This window comes from Chrysemys picta, chromosome 19, assembly GCF_011386835.1.
Source record: "Chrysemys picta bellii isolate R12L10 chromosome 19, ASM1138683v2, whole genome shotgun sequence".
NCBI lineage: Eukaryota > Metazoa > Chordata > Testudines > Emydidae > Chrysemys > Chrysemys picta.
The window spans coordinates 5,642,973-5,669,782 of NC_088809.1; the positions used below are offsets into that span (position 1 = coordinate 5,642,973).

General features: G+C 35.4%; 1 protein-coding gene across 12 annotated transcripts in view; it reads left to right on the forward strand.

Annotated features, from left to right (window-relative positions):
• BRIP1 (BRCA1 interacting helicase 1) overlaps positions 1-26,810 on the forward strand; it is a 142,179-nt gene that overhangs the window by 92,048 nt on the left and 23,321 nt on the right. For 11 of the 12 annotated variants that reach the window (XM_065573186.1, XM_065573188.1, XM_065573184.1 and 8 more), the window contains 5 exons: positions 12,086-12,198; positions 16,771-16,853; positions 18,556-18,879; positions 19,788-20,630; positions 24,011-24,090. In XM_065573186.1, the coding sequence (XP_065429258.1) occupies positions 12,086-12,198; positions 16,771-16,853; positions 18,556-18,879; positions 19,788-20,630; positions 24,011-24,090 (1,443 nt within the window). Of the gene's footprint in view, positions 1-12,085; positions 12,199-16,770; positions 16,854-18,555; positions 18,880-19,787; positions 22,068-24,010; positions 24,091-26,810 lie in introns of those variants that run through there. The other variant, XM_065573193.1, reaches the window with a different exon arrangement.

The window sequence follows — 26,810 nt, forward strand, 5'->3', positions numbered from 1 at the left end:
TAAATATTTTGAGTGTCATTTAAAAACTCGGAGCTAAAATGAGAGCATGTTTTAAAGCAGTTGGGAGCTAGAATACGATGCTTTATATTAGAAATTGATATAGCAGATATGTTTGTATATATATAGAAAATCTTTGATTGCTCAGATAGACAGCCTACGTATTGTAATGTTGAGCCAGACTTTGCCACCTTCCTCTGTATTGAGTAGTACTTTATTATGCAATAACCCTACTCAGAGTTGTTTTGGCTACCAATACGTTTCTGGTTGAAATTAAAGGTACTGGTTTTAACCTTTAATACCCTAACGTGTTTGGGTCTTGGTTACCTGAGAGATCACCTTTTCCCCCCTTCCCCTCCCATGTCATTTGACTTTGGGGAAGCCCTCAAGTTGGAACTCCCTCATAGTAAATGAGAGGATGCTTCTGGCAGCAGAGCCCAGGTGTTTTTTTTTTTTTTGACATTCAGGGGATGCTTCCTTGCTTGCAGGTATCAAAGTAAGCTCGAGGTTCACAAGTGGAGTTTAGGATTGTGGTCCTATGATATAGTTAGGTAGCTTTTCTGTAGATTTTGTGGCAGTCAATAAATTGGAAAACTGATGAGCTAAAAAGTATTGGAAATTATAAAACTTTCTAAGTGTGTTTCAAATTTTAGGAGGTGGTTTGAATAGGCAGCAGATAATTCATAATAAATATAATAAAATAATAAAGATATAGGTCACAAAATATTGCTATTTAACTAACAGAGACTTTAGACAATTAGAAATATGCTGAAGACAGAAGATACTGGAATTAATTCTGACTTCCTTTTTAAAAAAGGAAACGTAAGTGTTGAACATTTATTAGGCAAATCCCTAAAGCATATCACCCAATGATTTTCTCTGTCACTAAAAAATGTCACTGGTGCAACTGTATTTCCATAAAGCAAGTCAGGTTATTAGATGGTTAATAAAAGGCCTCTTCAGGCTCAATCCTACAAACCCTTACACTTGCACATAGATCCTACTTTTCTGAGTGATCCCATTAGTTTCACTAATAGTATGTGCAAGTGTAAGGGTTTGTAGGATTGAGGTGTTAGAGACCAATGTTTTAAAAAGGCAGTTTGATGTTGGCTCATCTCCACTGCTAATATAACTTGTCTCTGATTAACCTGCTTTCTAAACATGTTTTATGATTTGTAATTTGATGCTAATGCTAGTGAACTGTGTTGTTAAAGAATATAAATAATGTGACTGAGAAGGCTCTCTCATCCCAAATTCATGTTGTTTGATGCTAAAATAATGTTCATTAAACTTTTGTTGTATGTTTGGAATTGTAATGTTATGGATCCAATCCTACAGTCTTTACTCAGGTAAAAGTCCCATTGTAAAGTACACCTCTACCCCGATATAACGCTGTCCTCGGGAGCCAAAAAATCTTACCACGTTATAGGTGAAACTGCGTTATATCGAACTTGCTTTGATCCGCCGCAGTGCGCAGGCCCACTCCCCTCCCCCCCGGAGCGCTGCTTTACCATGTTATATCCAAATTCATGTTATATCGGGTCGTGTTATATCAGGGTAGAGGTGTATGCGGTATAATGCTAAATGTAATTTTCTCCATATCATTGGAGAAAATATAAGGTGCTACTTCAGTTAAGGATGAGAGGAAAAAGGTTTTCAAATAATATGTTCAGTCCACTTAAATAATGGTAGAGATTTTAAATTGTAGCTCATATAATGTACTTAATCTGTTTGTTTGAAAACAAGATCCCTTTTAGGATATTATTTATTTATTTTTACTTTTTTTTTTCCCATTTGGCCCAATCCAGAGTTCTAGGCACATATTGTTTTAAATGCATTAGTTTAAGAGTCTAAACCTACCTTCTTCATATTATGGAAATGAAGATCACTAAGATTTGGAAGTATACTGGACCTCAATAAAAGAAAAATAAGATGTTTAGAAAAAGGAGACTATAGGACCAATTCTGTATTATTTAAAATGTCTTCATATTGTTTAAGAATCCGGTTGCTACAGCAAAAATAAAAAGAGAAACATTCAAATACTAGGTAAAGTTCTGGTACTTTCAGTGGTAGAGTTTGGCTTGAAAGAAGCAGGAAAATATGTTTCAGAGCCAAAAATGACTTCTTTGGCTGTGACTAGGATTTCCTCTGCCTACCTCAGGGACCTGAAAATAAAGGTAGGAAAATTTGATTTTGGAGCCAAGTGTGACTTGTTTAGTTCAGTCATAATTTACTGTTCTTTCTTAGGGGACCTGAAAATAAAGAGACTTGCTATGAAATGTTGGTAATGGGCAACTCTGCTAGAGCAAGCATTAACCTAATTTTCTCAGAGAAGATCTCTCGACTTCCACTTCCCAGATGCCTTTTTGAGCGTACTACAGTAGAGCATACTTTATAATTGTGTAACAGTTACGTGAGACCTTTACTCAGCGAAAATATGTAGGGAAAACATTCAAACCCTTTTATATGAATAGATGTAAAAAGAAAATAAACTGGATAAGACTACACTTTCTGTGCATTGATATTATTCAACAACTGGAAGAGGGTTTGCCTTATAATGAGAATCTTTTACATATTTCCTTTAGTCAGCTGCTATGATTTGAATATAAGCTATGAAGGCAGATACCCTTCTTATTGTTTCCAGAAGTGTAATCTGTGAGCCATGATGGAACACATTTGAATTTCATTTTTCATTGCTCTGTACTCAGTATTTTAATGGTGTAAAAAAATCAGTTGTGCTACTGGGGTTTCTTCACTTCTATGATGAAGAATCAACAAATCAAAACCGGTGCCTGAAATTTCCAGTTAACAAACAGCTACTTTTCTTAATATTTAAACTTATTTCCATCCGTGTCTCAACCTTTTTTAGCTTGTATTTTTTCCTTGTTGTTCCTTGTACAGGGAAAGAGAAATTTACACTAGTTAAATGGTGACTGAAATACATTTTTATTCTGAATGAAAATGAAGCTTCCGTTCTACATGACACTATTGGTTCATTTTTCTTGCACTAGTGTAGACTATTTACCACTTCATGGAAGCAGTTATGGTCCTCATTTACCTATGACTTTCACACTTGAATCGATTAAAAAAATCAGTTAATAAAAAACAGATACTGTGAGCCATGCAAATACTAATATTAAATAGCTAAATCCTAGAATTAGGAAATTTTCATTTTTAATCCCATCATGTTTTGGGAAAAGTAAATAGTCATTTTAAAATACAGGAGAATTGATACATAGTTACAAGTTTTTTGGAAATTTTGTTGCAAGGATTTTTGACATTATTTGAATACTATACAATGAAGTTTAAAGCGTCTCTTTAAAATGAAACTGGATGTTTTATTATTGCTCTAGAGTTTTGGTAGTTCTAAGCAGTTTTGAATGTTTCTGAACAATTTTGCTTTAAAAGGGAAACTATCAACTTGGAAATTATGTTACTGACTTAAAATAGTATATCTGCTGTAATTGCAAGAAACACCTTATGTTCAGTATAACTGAAAAAACCCTGCAAAAAATCACTGTTTTGCTTACACTAAGTGATATCAAATGCAAAAGTGTGGTCAGTTTAATTGTTTCTTCTGTTCCTTTGCTGAAAGGGGGCAAACAGTAAAGGGATCATAAAAAACCCTTATCAAAATTTTAAAGGAAAAACAAACATGAGATACTGTTCAAAGGGTGTTCTTACAGAAGCTGTTTTTTAAAAAGAATATTAAGTCATCTGATCTAAAGGAAGGGCCAGTGAATAAGGATATGAGTCCTATCCATCTAGATACTTATATGCCCCTCTCATTTCCATCACCATACAAGTATATTTAGTAATAAATTGAATAAAATACCTTCTTAAAATAGTAAAGATTGTGATGAATAGATTTGATTGTTTGTAGAGGATTGCAATGCACAACATTATATTAGCAGGCCCCCAAATTTACAACAACAGTGATTGGGGGGCATAGTTTGACATTTCAAGAGGCATGTGTTCAAATTGTGAGTATTAAAAGTTTACTAATTATGTGTGTGTTAAGTTTTCAAGGTGATTGGCATTGTGATTGTCTTGCAACCAGGTACCATAAATTATTTCAGCTTGTTATTGTAAAGTATAGTAACAATGGCAGTGGTTACTATACTAAAGTATACTATACTAAAGTATAGTAACAATGACTGTGGTATGCAAAAAATCACATCTTGCCAAGGTGGTTGGGAGGATATTGCCCTTGTTCTCAATTTTTTTCTCTTTGGAGGAAAATAAGTTAAGGTTTAGCCCACTTAAAATACCAGATGTAGACAACATTTTTGCTTTGGCATGTGAGCCACCTTTTGTGGAGAATGTGGCCAAAAAGGGGTGTTAAAACTAAATTCAGAGAGCTTTTTGTTTTTGTCTCTAAAATTTTAAAAGCCATTCAACAAGTGTAAGCTGTGCTTGCTGTCAATTTTGCATATTAGCCTGAAGCAGAAAGAAATTTTAGAGAGAGACAATACACCATATGCCTTAAAGAATTTTTGTTTGTAAATACTGAAAAATAACTCCTCTCCCACCATTATTCCTAGTACTAATTATGCTGCAAAAAGTTTTTATGTAAATAAAAAAATATGGATAATAGAGGCTGGGTTTTTGGTAACTATCTGCAACATTTTGTAAAATACAGAATTTCTCTGGTTTAGAAAGATAACATTTTAAGTTCAGATTATCAGACAAGGCTAGTGGATGGCATTTCTCTTCTGTTGGTGCAACAGTAATGTCAATATGTTGGCGCAGATTAAGAGAGTCATCCCTAAATATATCCCTTAGTTTAGCCTTTGGACAAATAATAGAGCAAATCAAAACTTTTCTTTTACCGTTAATAGTTTACTTTTCTGATCCATGAAAAATTCCAAAGTGATTTTCTTGTGTTTATCTTGTCCTTAGCAAGTAGTGTTGACCTTTAAGTTTTTACTTTACTGTCAAAGAATGTTGAAGGCTTTAAAAGTGAAGCTATCACCTTGGGGATTTGTAAGGATGACTGACACTTACCACTTCACCTTAGACGCAGTGGCACTGAGCGTATGCAGCAGCGTTGTACCTCAAGGGAAGCTGTTTGATTTTTTTCACTTCTGCTTCACTGGAAATGGATTGAATTTTCTCTTCAGAGGAGAGTTTTGGTTGCATTAGATTTTAATCAAGTCACTAGTTCACAGTCCCTCAAAGCCTACAAGACTGAGATGAGTAGATGGGCCTGGGGTGAATGTGCTAGATGATTTGTCAAACCGCAAAACTTCAAGATCTCTGAGATGCCACATGCTGTAGTTGACAATACTAAAAGTGTTCAGTGACTCTAACATTATATAAGCCTTTCCTACAGTCTTTGTCACTGGGATTAAGAGTGAGAATACTTGGGAATGAATGAAGTGCTTCAAGTGAAAAGGCACTTTGTGGATCAAAAATAAGAGAAATATGTCTCTTCACATGTAGTTGTTAATACTGTTCTGGCACAGAAAGATACATAGAGAAATGATAAGATGCAGGATGATAATAGTTGTCTACAGGTGCTCCCTCATATTTATAGTTTTGAATTATGGGGTTAGTCTATCAAATTGCCTCAGGATTTTTTTCTTTACAGCCTCTCTTCCCTGTTGTGACTTTATCTCATTCTATTTCCATTCTGCCAATTTCCTTGATTTTTTACTAGCTTTGATTACATCTCCATTACAGGAGACATTGGCCCCCAAGTACTGCTCCATTCAAATCCCATGAACTCCAGAGCCCAGTCATTTTTGAGTTGTACTGTATGGAAGAAGCAGCCTGCAAAATGCGAGAGATTTGAATGATATGGTGCTGTGTTCTGGAGCTGCAGATATAACCACAGAGATGAGAACCGTCCCTTTCTTCTCGATTACTGTTACAGAAAAAAAACCTAAAATGTGTATGTTGGAGAGTTTGATATTTGCATGGTGTGGACTGGGAGGTCCCTGACATTCTAAGTGGCAGTCAAAAAAAGGGAGTTGATTACTTCAAATATTTTGGAGTTCAGATAGCTTTGCACTATTCGTGCTCTTTTATTTCACATTCATGCCCATACATTAAGGCAGATAATTTTTGTGGGCCTTTTAAACCTTTAAAAATAAATTAGATTTAAAAACTGCTAGTGTCAATTTGTGAAATATTTATACTCTTGTAGTAAGATTAGTTTATAGCCTCAGTAAGCTTCAGCCACTGGTAGGCGATATGATTGCACACAGTTGAGCCTGTCTGATTTATCCAGCCCAAAGCAGTGTTACAGAATACTATGGGTGTCGACAGAGAGAGACACAGCACAGCATTCTATAGATAACCAAGCAATACAAAGACTTGATCCTACCGAAAGATAATATTGACCCTTAGCATATCTTTGAACGCTATACACACATGAAGATTTTTTTAAACAGAAAAATGTGGCAACTGTGTGTGAAAGTGAAGTAGAATGATCTGTATTAAGTAATCTGGATTTTATCTTTAGCACTCTGCAAGGTGTTCATTGGTATGATTACAAAATAAGCTATTCTACAGCATACACAGAAACTGGTTTGACAGGTTACAGGTGATAGGCATTTGCATATTTCAAGCCTTTGTTTGCCCATGAAATGACTGCACCAGTTTGCAAGTAGTGTCCTATTGTTAATATCTCAGTCTTTATGGGTTAATAAATTGAGACTGTGTTTAGATATAGCTTTTAGCGAGCCTACTGAGGAGTGAAACGTGTTCTGTGACGTGCCCTGGTCTTTACATGTTCACTACTTAGTCTTAATTCTCACAGATGTTGTTACTTCTTTTGAAGGAAAAAAATGTTAAATGCTACACTGTTTAATGCTACTTCTACTTAAAACATTTTCAAACAAAAAAGAAAATAAGGGATATGATTGTCTTTCACTTTCCTACATTCGCCAACTTTTATGGTTACTTGGCATTCATCAAGAGGGTGACTAGATGGCAAGTATGTTCTGAACGAGTATGAAGACAGACCCTAACTGGACACACAAGATTTTAAGAAGATAGATTTAAGACCTTTTTTTTTTTTAATATTTTTTTTGCTTTTTAAATCTGCGGTGGATGGATGTAGGGGAGGGAGTATGTATGTGTGTACCCATATAAATGCACAAATATATTGGTAGAGTGTCAATATTTGTTTAGCCTTATCCAATCTGGAATCATCCTGTCTCTAGTCGCTTTAGCAGTGACTCTCAGAGCTCCACCAAGTGGTAGTATAAAGAAGGCGGCAGGTTTCTGGTCAGGGTTTTCATCAGTGCTGCCTTTGGTGTTTACATTTGTGTCATTACAATGCTGAGCTGTTGCCTTGTCTTCAGTGTTCTTTCTGTTGTGTATCAGTTTGTAATTTAAAAGGGAAGATAGAAGCGCTGTTATATCTGAGTGAGCCTGACTTTTTAACTTTTGGCAGAGACCCAGGTTTTTTTTTTCCGTTTTAGCAAAATATAGCACTGCATTTGGTTACATAAAATACTGCCTCTAAAAATCTTGAAAATATGCCAGATAAAATAAAACACAACCATACTGATTTTGTCTATTTAAGTTACTCAGCATACAAGACCTTGTACTTTAGTTTAGCCATTGAAATTTATATTGTGATATTTATACTGATGCATGTGTTTATGGTATGCTGATATTGAATAGTAAACGCTCCTAATGCACATTCTCTCTCTTCCAGTTTGGTTTTGCTATAAACTGTTTAGGTCTAAGGCCCTATCCTTGGCTGAAGATAAAACCATTTTGCATGAGTGTCTGGTGGACAATGTGTTTATTTTTACTGAAGTAAAGTTTTCTTAATAGTTTTAATCAGTAGTTTTAACAGATTAGTTTTTACTCTTATTTATGGGTTGAACTCTTAGTCCTAAAGAGCTTATCATGAGTGAATAAGACAGTGTAATATTTCTCATATATATTGTTTATGTGATGGTATCTTAAACTTCTAGTGTCATATGCACTTATATTCACCTCAGTTTTATATGAAACTGCCATAAAGGGAAACTTTTTTTTATTTACCGAACATTAAACTAAAAGTACACAATTTAAAGGATAAAATGTTGCTGTGGCTAGATCATTCCACCATTGTTTTTCTCCAGAAGCTATTAATTCATAATAAGCTGCTCTTTGCATGCCCTAATGTTATATATTAAAATTTTGGGGGTTTTATTAAGTTAAATAAATGTGCTGCTCTCTAACACAGTGCAAGTTAAGACACTATACAGGTTTCTGCATGTAACTCTGTAAATAAACCTCCACTCTAACCTGCACACCCCAGTTACTCTCCTAAGCATCACCTCAGCACATGGCCAATAATGGAGTAGTTTAATGCTGTTTTCACCATGGGCTAGCAAGGCTATTATTTCTTGTATCGCCTGAATCAAAGATGAATCCAGGTCTTCACAGGTCATTTCACCTAAACCATTCTCCATCACCCTTCAATACCATCCCCAAAAGAGCTTGTCTAGTAAAATGCTTTTTAACTTTCTCTATTATTAGCCTTCTGCTTTAGGAAAGCATTGTAAAATACACTTGAATTGTAATATAAACTGCCGCAAAATCTTTCCAAATCACAGTAAGCAAAGTTTGTTTGTCATTTAGTTTTTGTTGAAACTCAGCAAATTTCCCAGTTAAACTTTCCACAATGGGAAAGTCTGTCTAATTAAGCATTAAAAGAACGAGTAGTTAACAGGTATAATGTTGTTAGACTTCAGCTAATGTGACTGTGACCATGACCTCCCAGATAGATCAAAGACTAATCTCTGTGACAGCTGCAAGATGGCAGAGCTTGCCATAGGCCTTCTGCTGCTGCTTGCTGAAACTATTTGTCTGTAAAGCATGCCTGATAGCTAAGAGTATATTTTTAAGGATGAACAGGTAAAAGTAAAAGGCTGTCTTTTGACATTTTAACTAATCCCTTCTAGCCTGTGGTTTACTGCACATTTAGGATATTTGCTAGCAGGAGAGACTGGCTTTTTCACATATGCATCATGTCATTTCGAATTGGGTGTTGATTTGATGCCTGATAATGCAGAGTTATACAATGAAATAGATTCTGATTGGATTAAAATGACATGCACTGGCCTTTTACCTTTACTAGACTTATAATGAATCCTTAACCCTCAGCAATCTAAATAGTCACTTCATGCTGAAACCTGATCTTTAGAGTGAGAGAAACGGAATACTTAGTTTTTTGTCATCCATTGTTCATATAATTGAGAGGTTAATATCTCTTACATTAATATATAGACCTCAATATTTGTTATCTGATGGGACAATGTTTCCGCTGACTCTATTTATATGAATATACCTCTGTGTGTAGATGTGACACTGCCTGCAATAATTGTAATTGGTGTAAAACAGAATGACAAGTTATTCTAATATTGTTTTACTAAGACTTTCAAAGTAGCAAGAAACTATAGAAATGATAAATGTATTAATGTTGACAAAAGACTTTGTGAAGAAATTCTGTTGAGAAATTTATCATGAGATTAAGAGAATTATGAAATACTTTCAGAAGAACTTTGACTATTTCATATTTTAAAATATTTATTTAGCTTTACCCACTACTTAGATTGTTTCCTAAATTTTATTCTCCATCTGAAATCCTTTAAAAGTACTCTCTTTGGTTATTCTAACTGCAGTTACATGTATGGTAATACACAGATATGTGTAATTACTGTTTAAAGTTTTTTGTGAAGAATTATATGAATGTTTACAAACTATTTAGGGGGAAAAGGCTTCTGTGTGTTTCAAAAATAACAAAGGAAACCTTATGCACCAGTCAATAAAATCTGAGTGACTGGAACAAATATTAAATCTGTGAAATCAAACTGAATTTACTTTCTGGCTGTAAAGATTGAATTTGTAAATTTGACAGGCTGTTTCAAAGGGCATAAGTACACAAAATAAAATTTCTTACCTAAATTCAAGTTGAAAGTTACCTGTCAGATGTGGTTAGAAGTCTGCTGTTTTCTCTCCTGAAGCGTGTCCTTTCAGATGTCAGTTTAAAAAGGTTAATACTGTGCAAAAGAGCAGTGAAAAGAACCTTTCTTGTGTAGTTTTATGTCTTTTTTAAACCAATATATTTTGAAAATATATATTGGAGCTGGATATATTTTCCAAATAAGAGATCATTCTGCACATTCTCAGAATGGATCTTTAACAAGCATTATCCCCTTGTTTGAAATGGGACGGCGAGGGGTTTCTCTTGCAATTGATATCAGCACTGCTCCTTGACTAGTGAGGAGAGGTTCCATTTACCTGGAGGAGCTGGCTTCTTCCTCCAGGAGGCTTACCACTCCTTACTGACCCCGGCCCTGGAGACCCTAGCCCTCTTCTCTAGCTGGCAACATACTACACAGCTGCTCCAGCAGTCCAGGGTTTATGTAAAGAAATGCCTTTGAATTCAGGTTATAGAGCAAAAATTTATTATTTTTTTCATTTACTTTCTCCCTTTCTTTTTTAAAAAACATCTTAGTACTTCAGAAGTGTTCCCTCCTTTGCCCACACCCCAAATATTACATTTACTTTCCATGTATGCTGTGGTGTTTTAGACTTCTTAGTCCCAGAATATTAGAGAGACAAGGTGGGTAAGGTAATATCTGTATTGGACCAACTTCTGTTGGTGAGAGAGACAAGCATTCGAGCTTACGTAGAGCTCTTCTTCAAGTCACTTCTGTCAAAAGCTTGTCTCTCTCACCAACAGAAGTTGGTCCAATAAAAGATATTACCTCACCCTCCTTGTCTCTTTAATATCCTGGGACTGACACAGCTACAACTACACTGCATACATTTTCTTTTCTGCAGTTCTGCCAGGTGTTCAGGGAATTACCTCCCAATATTAAACCGTTGCACATGTCTGTCAGTTATGTATTCCTTGACAGAAACTAGCTGTGTTTGATACAAGTAGGTGTGTTCCGGTAGCCTGGTAAGCTTGGATGGTATGTGATTTTAGCAACTGGAGTACTCTGATGCCTGCTGTAAGGAATGAAATGAGGATGGTGTTGTATAGCATGGCAGGAGTCATAGTGCCTTTCAGTCTTAGACTACTACTTGAAAATGATGGAAATGACCAAATTTAGTGATTATCCATCCTTTCCCAGCAGGCCACTGAGGTCTGGATAAAGATATGATTACTGTATTGTGAGTGATAAGCTATTACTGAGTGAACCACATATTACGTATGAGTAAAATGAGCAGAGTGAAGACCATGAATTATACCTGAAAAACAGAAATATTATTTAGAATTTTAATAGAGAGCAATCAATCAAGTAAGTTTTGGATATTGTAGTGTTTTAGATCATTCATGGTTAAGTAGATACAATTTATATTTGTGGACATAAAACCTCAGAGTGATTACACAAATCCTTTACAATGTTCAACTGAAACAATGTTCAGGATTGTAAACTTTATGTAGAATATATAAAAATTCTTACTGCCTTTTATTAGAACTGTTGATAAACTAATCTGTAATTTCTCAAAGACTGGAAAATAGGTCCTAAACTCAAACTATATTTCTTAGAAATTACAGCATCAACACTTACTGTACAACTGAAATATATAAACACTGATGAGTCTATACAGTAAAACGCATGTCCAAAATTATCTCCACTTTGCACATTCCAAAAATTTGTGATAAAACTTTCAATTATGGATTTTATGATATTTTTGCAAAATGAGAGCTAGAAGCTTAGCATTAAAATATTATTTCAATTATATTTGATGAACGGTGGTTCTTATGCAAATGACACTAATATTAGCTATTACCAGGCACGCGGCTCTGCCTTTAGTCTGAAACAGCACAAGGCTAATCTTAAGCAAAGAATGGTCATTATTCTTAATTGGTTAGTAGTAGTTTGTTGTGAACAAATAGAGTCTGAGATAGGCACCAAACTCACTTTCACTTGTGGTTTAAGCAGGGCTTGGATGAAATTTCCTCTGGAAAGGAAGAGATTTTTTTAACACAGTGTTGTACCTAACAGCCTCCTCCCTCACTCTCTCATACCCAATTGATTAACCAATTTGTTCTGTTTTTCATTTTACTATATAATTTTGCAAAAGGAAATATTTTAAAATAATATTTTGACTTTATTTTTAGGTTGAGTTAAAGAGGAAATACAATGACCAGCACTCAAAGACAAGAGGCCTTTTACCAGGTAGCCAGTGGTATGAAATTCAAGCTTACAGAGCTCTCAACCAGGCACTGGGCAGGTCAGAGAAACTGAATATTATTTAAATATTTTCATTTTTAAACTCCTTTCTTGAACATGATCAGTCCCTCATTCTTAGCACTGGAGGTATTTTTGCACGTCATCTTCATGTTATCCTTGGAATTGTTTAAAATACAGATATTCAGATTTCTACTTTCTTCAGATAGGCATCAGTAAAATCTAACTGTAAGGGGTTGCCATAAACACGTCAAGCAAATACTAATTAGGAAACTGTATTGCCCTTTTAAATTCAGGAACTCTTTCATATTTTATAGAGCAATTAGGGCCATGGAAGAATCAAATGCAAAGATTTCCGACTGACGCTTAAGTCAGTGGGTATCTTTCATTTCAAAGTAAATAACTCTGAACTATAATTCCTGCCTTGTAAATATTTCTGCCCTGAGTACTCTATGGACCAAAAGTCTTGTAACAACTAACATGGTTAAAAGTGGACTGACGTCTTGCAAATCAAGTGGCAAGATATTTGGCAAGCTGATGTTTGTGCTGAACAAAGATTGGGGAGTGAGAATCTAACCAAGCTGTTGTCCTCAGTACTGCTTTAAAGAGATTGCATGGTAACTAGGTTCGTTTTGGCATGACTGCTGTCACTGAGACTTTCTGAAAGAGTAGTGTTTATTGCAACTAATTGTGGTCAAATCTGAGGTGAGGTCTACACTTGCAGTGGCATATAGAGTAGAGACACTAAACCCACAGCGAGAATGGGTATAAATAGCCGTGTAGCCAGTGAGGCACTGCTTCAGCGAGTGGAGACCTACTAGAAACCTAGAGTATATATTGGCTTTCTACATGCCCAAGCACCACCTCCCACAACCACCCACACCTTTCCCCCCTGGGGGGAGTCTTTCCTGCAGAGGGGAATGGCTCCAGCAGCAGGACACTATACTGCCAAAATTAGCAGTGTAGATGGGGAGGCACAGTTTGGGTGAATAGAGCCTATATAGTATTGTACTCACATACATACGTCCACCCTTCAGACGTGTCTTTACTCTTCTTGCCTAAGCTATGCCTCACTCTCTATGCTGCTGTTTATTCTCATGCTGTGGGGCTCTGCAGGTATGTACTCTACATACACAGCACCGAGAGAAGTGTGCAGTGCAGAAGTACCCTAAATTTGACTTAATACAGCATGCGAGGGATATATATGACGGGTGGGGAAGGGATTGGGGGAATATGGTGGAGAATAGTAAAAGATCATGATACATACTCATTGTTAGATATCACTCTTGTTAATTTCCTTTTGGGGAGTGAGAGTAATTTAAAAATAAAAAATGTTAGTTCCAGGAGGGTGCAAGAGTGGTGATCAGTGATGGAAGACTTACTGAAGGAAGTGAGTTTGAGGAAGAGAGTTTGGTTGTGTAGTATACAGGATATTTTGTCTGTCTAAAAATATAGACATTTTCCACTTAAAATCTTTTGCTAATGAAAGGTCTTCATTGTATGACTAACCATTTAAATCAGAGGTTCCCAAAGTGGGCGATACCGCCCCCTGGGGGGCGCTGGAACGATCCAGGGGGGCAGTAGTAGCCTCGGGTGCAATTGGGGGGCGTTGAATAAAAATAAGGGGGCGGTGGAAGCATAAAGAAAGAATATAAGAAAATTTTGAAAAACCGTTCGTACATGTTTCATCTGTTGTGTAACATAGAGTTAAAGTTGTAGTGATTACTTTATTTTCCAAATAAATTCACAAATTATAACCGATCAGGTGTCAAGTCCGCCAACAGCTCTTAACAAGCAAGTGTTGGCAGGCGAGCGTGTCGCGCATTGTCAGGAAGTCCAGCATGCATCGGCAGGAATATGTGCATGTAATGACTTGTTTACAATACGATACTATAAATAGGCAACATGTATGAAATCTAATTTAGATTGTTTCTTAATTGTGTAAAAAGCAGTTAACAATAGTGCAATAAGTATTTAAAATTTTTTATTCATATTCAATACCTTCGATCTTTACGGATTACGGATCACATACAAAGCAAATTGTATTATTGTTATTTCAATAAAACAGCAATTTACACGTGAGTATTTTTAGACATTTTCTTACATATCTATCGTAAGTTTCTGTGTCTCTAGTGCTTACTAATAATAAAATCGTAGCAGGCTTGTGGCGGTACAGTACTATTTGAAGTGTACAGTCAATATATTTGTCATTTTTTATTACAATAGTAACGAAAACGGGAATGAAATCGTAAAAAAACTGTTAACTGTTAACATTTATTTATATCTATCGAATCATCTGTGTTAATTGGTAAATAAGGCGTGTGTTAATAAGGAACAATTATTTAAATAAGGGCAAACTAAATTAAAACTATTAACTGATTTTTAATTGCATATTGATTATTTTAATTAATTATTTCTTGATAAATTTAGTTTGATATTTGACAGTTTAATATCAAATACATATATCTAATGCTGAGCAAAGAACAAAACCCAGTTTATTAGTTTCATTATTATTTTAGTTTGATTGTCTTTTGCCATCTTACGCAAAAACCACTGTATACCTGATGTCATGGGCGATATTCTAATAACACATCTTTCTTTACTATATTGTAGGACGTAGGTAGAAATATAGATACATAAAAGAACACAAATTTGTCACTGCATCTTTCTGTTTGTTCACTTAAAGAAGGTAGATTTCCAGGGGGGCGCTGAGTAATTTTTTTTCTGAAAAGGGGGCGGTAGGCCAAATAAGTTTGGGAACCTCTGATTTAAATGGATGCACTTTAATCTGAGCTGAAAGGGAAAGACAGATTCCCCTACTGGTGTATTTGGAAAAGGCTCAGTTTCATGCAAGGGAGAATAATTCTGGTTTATATTATAATTTGACTCAGATTTTATTATATTGAGCCTTGGAAAAGAAAAGCCAGTAGATTTCAGTGCATTTATAAAAAGAGAATATAAATCAAAATATAGTATTTGCTGACAGTCCTAGAAAGTGGTTGCCGCAGATAGGCAAGCTTCTTTCTGTAAAAGAGTCCTGCAGGGATTGAAGTGAGCAGAAGCATGTTAGTCTTGAATCTGGCACTTTTCTCTTAATATAGTGCTGTTACCGTATATGAAGTAACATAAGTCCATGAAATGTAATAACAACCTCTGGGAATATACCAGATGGTGTGCATGACCAGGTGACAACTGGGCGATGAACTCCTTGCAATGCTGCTTTACTAAACGTGTGGGATATGTTTCCAGTGGGTATAATTCATTTAAATGGCAAGTTAAAACAGCACTTATTAAAGCACTAAAAAATGAAAAGCTCGGAAGGAATCTTTTGCCTTGAATTGTTTTGTTAGTTTTTTCTTTCATGGGAGGCTTTAAAGATATTCAAGAAAAAATTCTTTGCTGAGCTAGTTATGATGCTGTGAATTAGAAGATCTGGATTCTAATCCCATCTCTAGACACAGTGACGTTGTATATCCAATCAGACTTCTTTTTGCCTCAAGGAGTCTGGCGGCACCTTAAAGACTAGCAGATTTATTTGGGCATAAGCTTTCGTGGTTTTTCTTCTTTCCTTTTCTTCCATGAAAGCTTATGCCCAAATAAATCTGTTAGTCTTTAAGGTGCCACCGGACTCCTTGTTGTTTTTGTGGATGCGGACTAATACAGCTACCCCCTGATACTTTTTGAATCGGTTTTCCTTAATTTGTAAAATGAGGATAATAATGTTTATGTATCTCTCATGGGATTGTGTGGTCCAGTTCATTTATTTTTGTGTAATTCTTTGAAAACCCTTATCTGAAATACACTGTAGAAGGTCAATGTATTATAAAAATAATTATTGATTCATATAAAGTGGCACTTCAGGATTGTTACAGAAAGCCACTTTTTAACAAACTTTTAATTACAGAGTCAACAGCCATCATTACCTTGCATCTTGATATTTTCTTTGTATAGAACGTTATTTTATTAAAACCTTGCCAGAAAATACTAAAACAAGTACATAGTTCTATAAATCTTTGTACAACCACACTCAGTGCATTCCCATACCTTGCCCCATACTCTCCTTTCAGTACTTATCCTATCTTTCCCACAATAGTAGATTGCCAAACAAATAACATCTGTTGTAATTATTAGACATCAAGTCCTCAGTTTGTGAAATAATGTGTGACCTCCTAGTTTGTGTCATCAAATGGTCACTCTTGTGATTCTATGAACTGTGTGAAAAAGCAGTTTCTATGCTTAACTATCTTCTGATATACACCTCTACCCCGATATAACGCCCACCCGATATAACACCAATTTGGATATAACGTGGTAAAGCAGTGCTCCGGAGGGGCAGGGCTGCGTGCTCCGGTGGATCAAATCAAGTTCGATATAACGCGGTTTCACCTATAACACAGTAAGATTTTTTGGCTCCCGAGGACAGCGTTATATTGAGGTAGAGGTGTAGTTTTTACATTCCTTCTCTGACAGATATCCCTTTTGTTGGAGCTCAGGAAAGCACATCTGACACATCTTTGCATCTTTTGTGCTTCCAACTGTATGCAAAAGAGAAATAGTTTCCAGTTTTAGATGCTATTTTATTTAATTATAATTCTTTTTCATTGTTCTCCTGTAGGTGTATTCGTCACAAAAAGGATTGGGGTGCTCTTGTGTTAGTTGATGATCGCTTCAGGAGTAACCCTAATAAATACATAACTGGTAAGATATTCAGATTCTCCTGGGAAAGATCCTAGTATTAGGATGTTGAGTTGGGAAATCTAGGCTTCAAGAGGTGATTTCCCAAAGAAATCTGTTATGTGGGGGGAGGCTATAACAAAATATATCCATTAAACTCGGTTCTGTGGTTGTGCAGCTAGAATTCTGAACAACTGTAAAACACTGCTTCTGGGTGTCAGGCTTAAAATGCAATGAAACACACAAATTAGTCATTCTGTTATTTTAATTTAATTCCCATTCAGAACATGCTGGTAGTAAGATTTGTTGAGGAAACTTCAATTTACCGACATATTCCAAAATGAAATTTATAACATATTTAAGAACTATTATCCATGGTAAATATAAAAATAAAGGTACCAACTTTCATTCATTTGTATGAGTAGTTTTGCACCCATAGTCAACTGCAGGGGCTAATGTTAGCAGTTAGAGGTTTAACCAGCTGGTTTGTAGACGTGAACATGTAGAGGCACCACCATTCCTTTCATAGCATCATTGAACATTTGTTTGTGCTGTCATGATCAATTCAGTTTCTTCATGTTTAGTAAAATTAATGCAGCTAAAACAAAAATAAGGCTTACATGACACTAGTCAAGGAGAAATTTCTTAGGAATAGATTGCATAGCTTCATTGCCCCTTCTCCATTTATAAACAACCACAGTAAAAGGATAATGTAAAGGAGATAATTTTCGTGTCCAGTCAGCAGGTGGAGCTCAGATTCTGCCATATAAGCAGTTTTCTGACATGTTGTTTTGTATTAGGCAAATGCTTAGATAACTGAAGAGAGGAAACAAAAGGGAGATAGCAGAGTATTGTAATTTACACACTCACACTAAGAGTTTGTGAATTTGGTAAGCGTAATTTTTTTTCAAAGAATAAAAGCTAATTAAAAAACCTTTTCTAATATAGAGTATTTTTAAGGGATTAAAAGGTGTATTTTTAATGTTTATGAAAATTAATTTTCTCAATCTTCAGTTTTCCAGATTCATCAAAACATTTGTTTGTTTAAGATTTGTGATATACAATATTTATAAAAATTAATATTGGTTCATGTGAGCATCTTGTATGATATTTTTGGAAGTATTAAATGATTGTGATTCTTTCAAAAAAATCTGACACTGTTTTTTAAACTGCAAAACCTGCAAACTATTTAAATACTGCTAGATTTTTGTCATGCAGTGAAACAGCTGTAATAAACATATAGTCTATACATAAATTCCTCTTGTAATCATTCATGATCTTTAAATTAATAGCACAGGAAGGAAAGCAAGAGAAACATTACACGGATATCAAAGGACAACAGTAGTAACATTTTGGAAGGCTTCAGCGTTGCTGCTGTCCTTAACAGTAGATATCAGTTTAAATTTATTTTAAGAGAAGGGTAGGTGAAAAATGAGAAGATGGGGTAGAGAATTTAAATGATAACACCATCTGTACTCTACTTTTTGAAAAATGTTAATAGAAAACTATAAATAAATCAAGACTTCAATCCTGTAAACACTCTCATGCTTAACTTTACTCACAGGAGTAGTTCCACTGAAGTCAATCTGACTATTCCCATGAGCGAAGCTAAACATGTGTAAGTATTTGCAGGACCAGGGCCCAATTTAGTAACTTGAAATAGCTACTGTATATAATCTAGATAAAGTAAGTTTGGTTGTAATGTACCAATTTTTTTTTCCATTAGGATTATCCAAATGGGTTCGTCAACAAATCCAGCACCATGAGAACTTTAGTACTGCACTTGAGTCGTTGGATGCATTTGCTAAAAAAAATCAAGAGGGTGCTGGTTCTTCAACCCAGTGTAATAGTGAATCTCTGCTTATACATTCAAGTTCAAAAGATCTGTCACCAACTTCATTATGGGAGGCATCTATTCATCTGTCACCAGATGTTCCTGTTGAAAGTAAGGTGCAGAATTTGGTCCTGGAAGCTCATTCGCCTACGGCAGTCAACACAGTTAATCCTACAGCATCCAGTCAATCAAGTAACAGCATGGCAACAAAGAAAAGTATGCTTATTTCCCATGTTAAAACTTCATTAACAGTTCTCAGAACTGATATTTTTCTGTAGGCTGTAAAATCGTGCATTTTTTTTTTTTTTTTGAAAGAGACATATGTTAAAAAAAAAATTTATGAAGTGCTGTGCTGTTAAATGGCCACTTCTCACAAATATATATAAGCTTAGTTCAGGAGATTAAACGATTAGTTGTCATCCCATCTGGTTGTCTTAAAACTAACAACTTTGATAAATTTGAGGTGTAATTTTAAAAATGTTTAAATCTGACATTATCTTGGTTCTGTAATGAAAAAATATGAAGATAATCTGAAGATAATTTACAGTACGTTTACATCTACCAATGTTGACATTGTGGCAAAAAAAAGTTGAATTCACATATGGAGTCATTGTTTTAATTTTACTTACTCGCATCTTACTTGGAGTTGAGTCTGAGCTACAACCTTGGCTCGGGATTGTTTCCAAAGTTTAGAGAATTGTACTTCATATGTACTCCCTACCTCTAAAATAGCTTGGCTAAATTAATATTATGCATGCAAATTACATCAACATTTTGAGAAGTGTGAATCCAAATCTGAATTTAGTGGCTCAAGCTCATCTGTAGTCCTAACCATTTATGACAGATAAGAGAATTTGCAAATAGAGAACATAGTAATTTAAAGTGAAAAATACTGACTGTGACCTTTATCCTACAAGCTCAAACACACACTTTAACTTTAGGCCTGTGAGTTGTCCCACTCAAGTCAATGCATAATTATTTGATGATCTGACCCTTTATACTGGATTTCATTTCACATAATAACAATAATTCTGTAAACTTAATAAAATTCTGTGTAAAAAAGTTAATTGTAAAATAAGGGCAAAACCAAAATCAATTACTATTGTATTTTGTGATTTTCACAGACGGTCAGAATTTTGGTGTAGAAAATCATTCTCACCAAACAGTGCGGAGAGAAAAACATATGGATTCCAAACCAAAAAGTCCTGCCATCAAAAAAGAAAGAGAGAAAAGGAATAGTTGGACTAATGCTGACCTTATGAAACAATACTTCAGCAATAAGCCACTGACTTCAACACCTCTGCCTGTGAATGAAAAGCCATGCATCTCCAAAGCTATGTGCAAACAAAAAAGGAGAACTATTGAATCTAGTCAGCCTGTTGTTAATGAACGCCAGTGCCAGTTGTCATTGCTTACACCAAGTGGACCAGCATTACAACTGGAAACAACTAGTTCCTCAATATGTGAAGCTGCAACTGCTGAAGAACATCCTGCTGAACAGCACCTCTGCACTAATAGAGTCATAGATCAATGCATTGAGTTATCTCCAGTAAGAGGAAAAATTGAACTTTCAATGTTAAATGTAGCCATAGAAGCAGAAGCTGAGGATGACAGTATCTATTTTACACCTGAACTTTATGATGATATAGAACCAGAGGAACAGCAAATTGAACCATTAATTCAAACGTGTAATAATACTGTGAATCAGAATGAACATGGAGCTTGCATTGTAGCGGAAGATCTTTTTGAAATCAGTACTTCAAAAGTAGTAAGCTCAATTGGAGAAATAAAAAGTAATGATAACATGAACACGGAATTAGCTATAATAATGCAAAATGACAAGATTAAGGGTAATACAGTTAGTGATGCTGAAAGTGTTACTAGAGTAGGAGAAGTAGAACAGAAAAAATATCAGGAAATGGACACCAGAAAAAAGAAAAGTAAACTTTCCAGATCACGAAACAAAGGTGTGTCTTCCTTCTCATTGAGCAGTACTAGTCCATAGCTACCATGTTTTACAGGAAATTTAGAAATGAACTTCATTATGAATCACTTCTATTTCTGGTAGGCTTTTTTATTGACTACGTAGCCTCACTAGTAGAGAAATGGTGGAATTGTACTTTCATTTTATCTCTATCTGATTTGATTTTTTTTATTTTTTTTATTTTGCATATGCAAATAATACTGCTCTGCTGTTTTCTTCAGACTTCATTAAGATTCTTCTTCACAATGTATGGCCGAAGAGCCAAACAAGACCCAGGGAATCATAAATTGTAGACCCAATAGTGTACTGTACCTGAAACTATAGGGTGAGGACAAAGTTGATCAGTTGTCGATTGAATTCATCTGGTGTTGAACACTAGCAAGCAATTGCTGTTTAGCCCCCAAGGAAGATAAAACTTCAAGCAGATATAATTCTGTGCATTTATCTTAGATTTAAAAAAATTAATATGCAGAATATGCACATTCCTCGAGCACCAGGTAATTTACGAGAGCAACCCTAGATTCCCAAATTAGGGGAGCCATTTTCCATTCCTTCAAGTCTTTCTTCACAAAAAGAACACATCAGCAGATGAGTAGTATTGAGCAGACTGCTTGAAGGTTAATGGTACTAATAACATTATTATGTATTCTTCCTTTGTTTCATGTGTAAATAGAAAGTTGAGATAAGCTAATATCCCTGACATCTCTTCAAAATTTGCTGCTTTGATGATCTTTTTTATTTATGGTCAGGTTCTGAGATGTAATGACAGCCAAACAAGAGTGCACTTTTTTCTACCTTATAAATGCACTTCTTATGCTGTATTTGACCAAGTAAAATATCACATGAACTTTGAAACTTTTCTGTGTATATTTTATTTTGAAATATTTCAAACATTTTTGTTGATTATATTGTACTAAATTTTGGTCCTACTGCCATTATTACAGAAAACCAGAGCAAAGAGAGTTCATGTTACAAAATAAAGCAATAACTTCTATTAGACATTTAAAGAACACAAAATTTGGAATAATTATTTCCAGGGCTTCACGTGTATCCCAGGTTAACATGGTGAATTAACTATTTGACATTGAAAATTAATGCGGAAGGAAGGATTTTGCTGTGATGAAACATTATGATACACACGGTTGAGAAAAACTAGTTTTTGTTTCTATTGTTATATTAATGAAGTACATTTTGGGTGGGGGGTCAACTCCTGGGACAATGTAAAATATTTATGTGGACATTTATATATTTGGCACAGGAGTTGAGTTGGAATTGCACATGTGATGTTTTCTTTAATAATCAGACTAAATAATGCTATGATATCCCCTTGTTCAAAACTGTACGTTTTCTTGCATCAAGTATTGTGAATTAAACAGCTTTTTTTCTTTCTATATTAAATATTGCTTTAAGAAGATGAAAACTTATGTGTGCAAGTATGGTAAAAGATGGGTAGAATATTAAATCTCTTTTGCATATACTGTATTAGATTATTTAGCACTAACCTATAATTGATTACATGACCTTTGGCTCAAATTCTTGTTTCCTCTATTGCAGCAGATAAAGAAAAAAAATTACATAAAGTAAAAATAGTCTCCTTTCTCATAAGAACAGTCGCTATACTCAAATTTAGTCTGACTCATAGTTGCTCCACAAAATCCTAATGCTGCAGATTAGTATTATATTTACTTTATTGAGCTCATCTTTAGAGCCCTGGGTGGATAAAAATTTATATCCATGGATATAAATCGGTATCCGCAGAACCACAGGGCTCTCCCGGGAACTGCAGTGCAAAACGAGCAGAGCGTGGGGCAGCCACTCCCAGGAGCCAGTGCGCGCCGGCAGGTCCTCTGGCACGGCTGTACCGCCCCCGGCCCCGCCTCCTGGGGCAGGCACCAGGCTCACCAGCAGTTGTCCCTGGTTACACTAGTGTGTGCAAGTGGCACACATGCCCCCAGACTGGAGATGTGGAAGGGACGGGGGCAGGGCTGGGGGTGGTACAGCTGTGCCAGAGGAGCTGCCAGTGCAGGGCACTGGCTCCTTTGTGTGGCGGTCCCACGGTCTGCTCCTTTCATCGCTGCGATTCCCAGGAGAACCATGTGGTTCCGCGAATACCAATTTATATCCGTGGATATCTGCAACTGTGGGTATACATTTGTATCCGCACAGGGCTCTACCCATCTTCGGTCAGTAGTAACTTTTGTTGTGGGGTTGGTGGATCAAATGGCTAGTGATTTTCTTTCTCCCTCTCTTCATGCCAGCAGCTAACATTGGAACCCTTATGTTAGATTTATATACTGGTGACTGAGCTTCTTTTCATAAATCTTACAAGAAACCTAACGGTTGGTGTGTGCGGTGGGGACTTCTTGTTCGGGCCTACTGCAGTAGTTACCATTCTTGATCTAAATGCTACTCTTAGTTTTATGGTTCATCCAAAATGCCTAGTTCTCCATTGTTTGCCAGGCTTCTGCTCCTTGTGGGGTTTTGAATTGCTACTCTTAAAGGCCTCGTGTAATCTTCTCCAGAAGGTCACATGGAAAATGCCTTTTTATATTTTTGTGTTTAAATCTAAATGTATAATAAAAATCTTCTAGCACTTTTGGCTTTGTGCCTTGAATCACAAGTACCCTCTCTATCCTCTTTCAAGTCTTTCATAGGAAATCTCTCCTCTCTTTTCTTATCATAAGGAGCCTCTGGACCCTTCCTCTCCTGAATTTTTGTCTTGTCTTGTGTATGTCTTGTCTTATCTTGTTTTGATTATAAACTTCGACGCATGAAACTGGTCTTATCTATGTTCAAGCACTGTGTTAATTTGCAGTTGCTATATCAATATATAATATCATAATATATAATAACATTGACTTAGGACAAGTGCCACCTATTGAAGTAACATCACCATTCCCATTAGATACTGGGTTTTCTTTGGAGTTTCCCATTCAAATATTCACCAGACGGATCTTAAATCCTAACTGTTACGCAGTTGCTTGGGAGAACTGATGGGATCATAGACCAGATAGTATTGCTGCCTTTTTTAAATGCAAAAACTATAAATTCAGCCGTACATGCTTGCACTCACACACAAGCTTCTTGTTCTCATATATATACATAAATGGTTGAAAAGCATTTTATTTTTACATTGATCAGAGATTTGTGGTGACTCAAAACAACAAAAGTACATTGGTTACTTAGCTGTCTACTTTGCATGTACATTTTTTTGTCATAAACTAAAACTAACCTAAAACTGTGTTTGGACTTCTCAAGTCAGTGAAATCTAAATTATAGAAAGTATCCTATTATTCTAAAACAATAATTAATATTAATTTCTTTTGTGCGTAAAATAATAATCGAATCCCAAATTTATTAAAGGACTGAATGTGCAAAGAGCATGCAAACGAAGAACCAAGAAAGCTGCTAGTAGGGGAAATGGCTTCATCTGTGAAAGAAAGGTACAATATAAAGAGTAGATTAAATGACGTTATTGAATATGGTAGTGGCAACTGTTAACATATAAGAAAAATATATATACTACCTTTTTCCTGTGTACAATGTTCATGGTTCTGTATGGTTTATTAGTTGATTAATATAATTATTGTAATTTAAATGTTCAGTAAGTAATGTAGAGACACTTGTATTTCCGGATTAAAAAATTTGTAGTAATGAGTGCTGAGCGCCTTATTAGCATCAGTGGGACTTGAGGATATTCAGCACTTTGCAGAATCAAGACCATAGTTTGTAATAGATGTCTCCTTTCTACATAAGCACTCTTTACTATTTTTGATTAGTGTGTAATTTTTAAGGCAGGGTTTTTCAAAAGAGCCTAAGATCCTAATTCCTTTGAAGCTTAATGGGAGTTCAGCACCTAACTGCCTTAGGAGCCTTTGAAAAATTCCAGACTAAGCATTTTGTAGCCTGTAACCAGATTGCCTCTGTAATCTTATGTGATTCTGTAAATTGAGAATGGTCAGTACTTGGGTTGAAAACCTCCAAGGAAACCCCGTATGCTACAAGATGTTGTATTGGTGATTAAGCAGACAATTCTCTTCCCTTATATAGTATTAAACTAGTACACCACCAGCATGGTGTAAGGGAACATTTTGACACTGTAAAGTCCTTTTTAGTCTGAGACTTAAAACTAAGTCACTAGGTGCTTGTGGTCATTAAATGTCACTGGCCATTTTCTTGAGAGAGGGTATTAGTCCAAATGTCCTGGCAGCTTCTCAGCTGACGGAACTCATGTAAACTCTAAATATCAGTAATTTGTAAAGTACTTCTGGGTTCTTCTGGAACAAATGATGTTATTTAAATATATTATCAACTAGCAGTTTTGTTAATACCATAGATTATAAAACACAGACACTGCATCTCACATTCCAGAAGCCAATAACGGAGCAACATGATGTGGAGTAACCCTCTGGTCTGGTCTAGTACAACATGCAATCCTACCTGTAAAAATGTACTGTTTTAGTTATATTTTCTTCATAAATTGTAGTCTGCTATTTGTTAAAATGAACTGTTTATCATGACTAGTAAATTAATCTTTTAAAGTACTATTTGAAGAGCGTTAATTGTAATTTTGAGCCATAAAATTAACATGTGCTCTCTTTCTACTGATGTTCTATAAGTTCTCCATTACTTTTTTTTTTTAAATTCCAGGGCTGCAGGCTGCAGCCCTTATCACATGAATATAGGTGATCAAGTCTGTGGCGCTACCTATATAAGTAAGAGGTGCAGGATTGGATCCTAAATGCTTTACAAAACCATACTTTATGGTGTGCTCTAATTTCAGGAAATAATAACCTTTTCAAATACATTGAGCTTTTCAGATTAAAATATAAAATAAAACTCCAATATACAAGAAAATTACATTGATGCTTTACATTTCCCTGTAATTTAGAGAGAAACATCTAAAATACAAAATTTGTTAATTTCTTTGAATAATACATTTTAAAATCTGGCACTCAAAGTTTTGTTTGGAGTCCATGATGCCAAGTCTATTGTTTTATCTTATTTGGTCTGCTGCTCAACCTCTTTTTTGGAGACTACAGTATTATAAAATATCTCATATATAATATATAAAAATTAGTCTAGTCATTTTTATTATTTCATATGATACATATTTTACCAATTAATGTAAATTTTAAAGCAATTAAATATTGATTCAAATGGATCTGTGCTTCTAATATTATTTATTTATATTGAAGCAATAATTTTCATTAGTATATTACTTGATAGTAATGGTTTTTATTTTTAAATAATTATGACCTACATATTTAGACATTAAATGTTTAATACATTAATTTATTTATTGCCTTATTATATTGTGGAAGGAAACACACAGCCAACCTTGCAGGTCAGGACTGTATTGTATTGTCTGTGAAGCTGAAATATTACCAAGGGCAGAGGGTAAGACCTGTTCCAGCTCATTTTCACTTTGCCTTTGGGGCTAGGGGGTTGTACAGTTTTTTTTTACCTTGCACCTCTGAATACTGAACGTACGTTTTAGAATAATCCTTAGTTAACCAGAAGGATAAGGTAATTAGTAAATTAATTATTTCTTTAAGACAGATTTTAGATTTGCAGCATTTCTTTTCACCGACGTTATTACAGTAAAGCAGCTTCTTCGTTTTCACCTGAAGTCTCATTGCAGACAACAGACCCTCTTAGAATGTGTGGAACAGTAGTCTCTGACTGACAAATAGCATTTTTTATTATCTATCGCACTGGCCTTTCCCTAAATTTAGAGACAGGCTGGTGAATTACCATAAAAGTGGTGGCTAATGGAAGCAGTCTCACTGTTGCTCTGCCTGTTTGATAGTGTTTTAAACCTCAACATAGTAACCTGGCTTGCAGCACAGCTGGCATCTATTTAAGTGGAGTATGCCAGCTAATTGGATAGCACAGTCTGTGACAGTTGGTTCTGGCAGCATCCCCAGATTAGAGAGATCAAGGGGCAAGGGTGTGTTTTACCTCCCAGCCCTGCCATATTTGGGAGATGTGTCCTTTCCCTCTGTGAGGTGTTGTCATTATGTGGGATGACTATGGCTAATGAGATGTGGTGGTATTTTGGCAGCGTAATTTGAAAAAGACCAAAAATATATTTTTGATGGAAATACATGCCTTCCTGCATAACATGATCTTCTTGTCATTCTTCTTCCTTCCTGTCCCA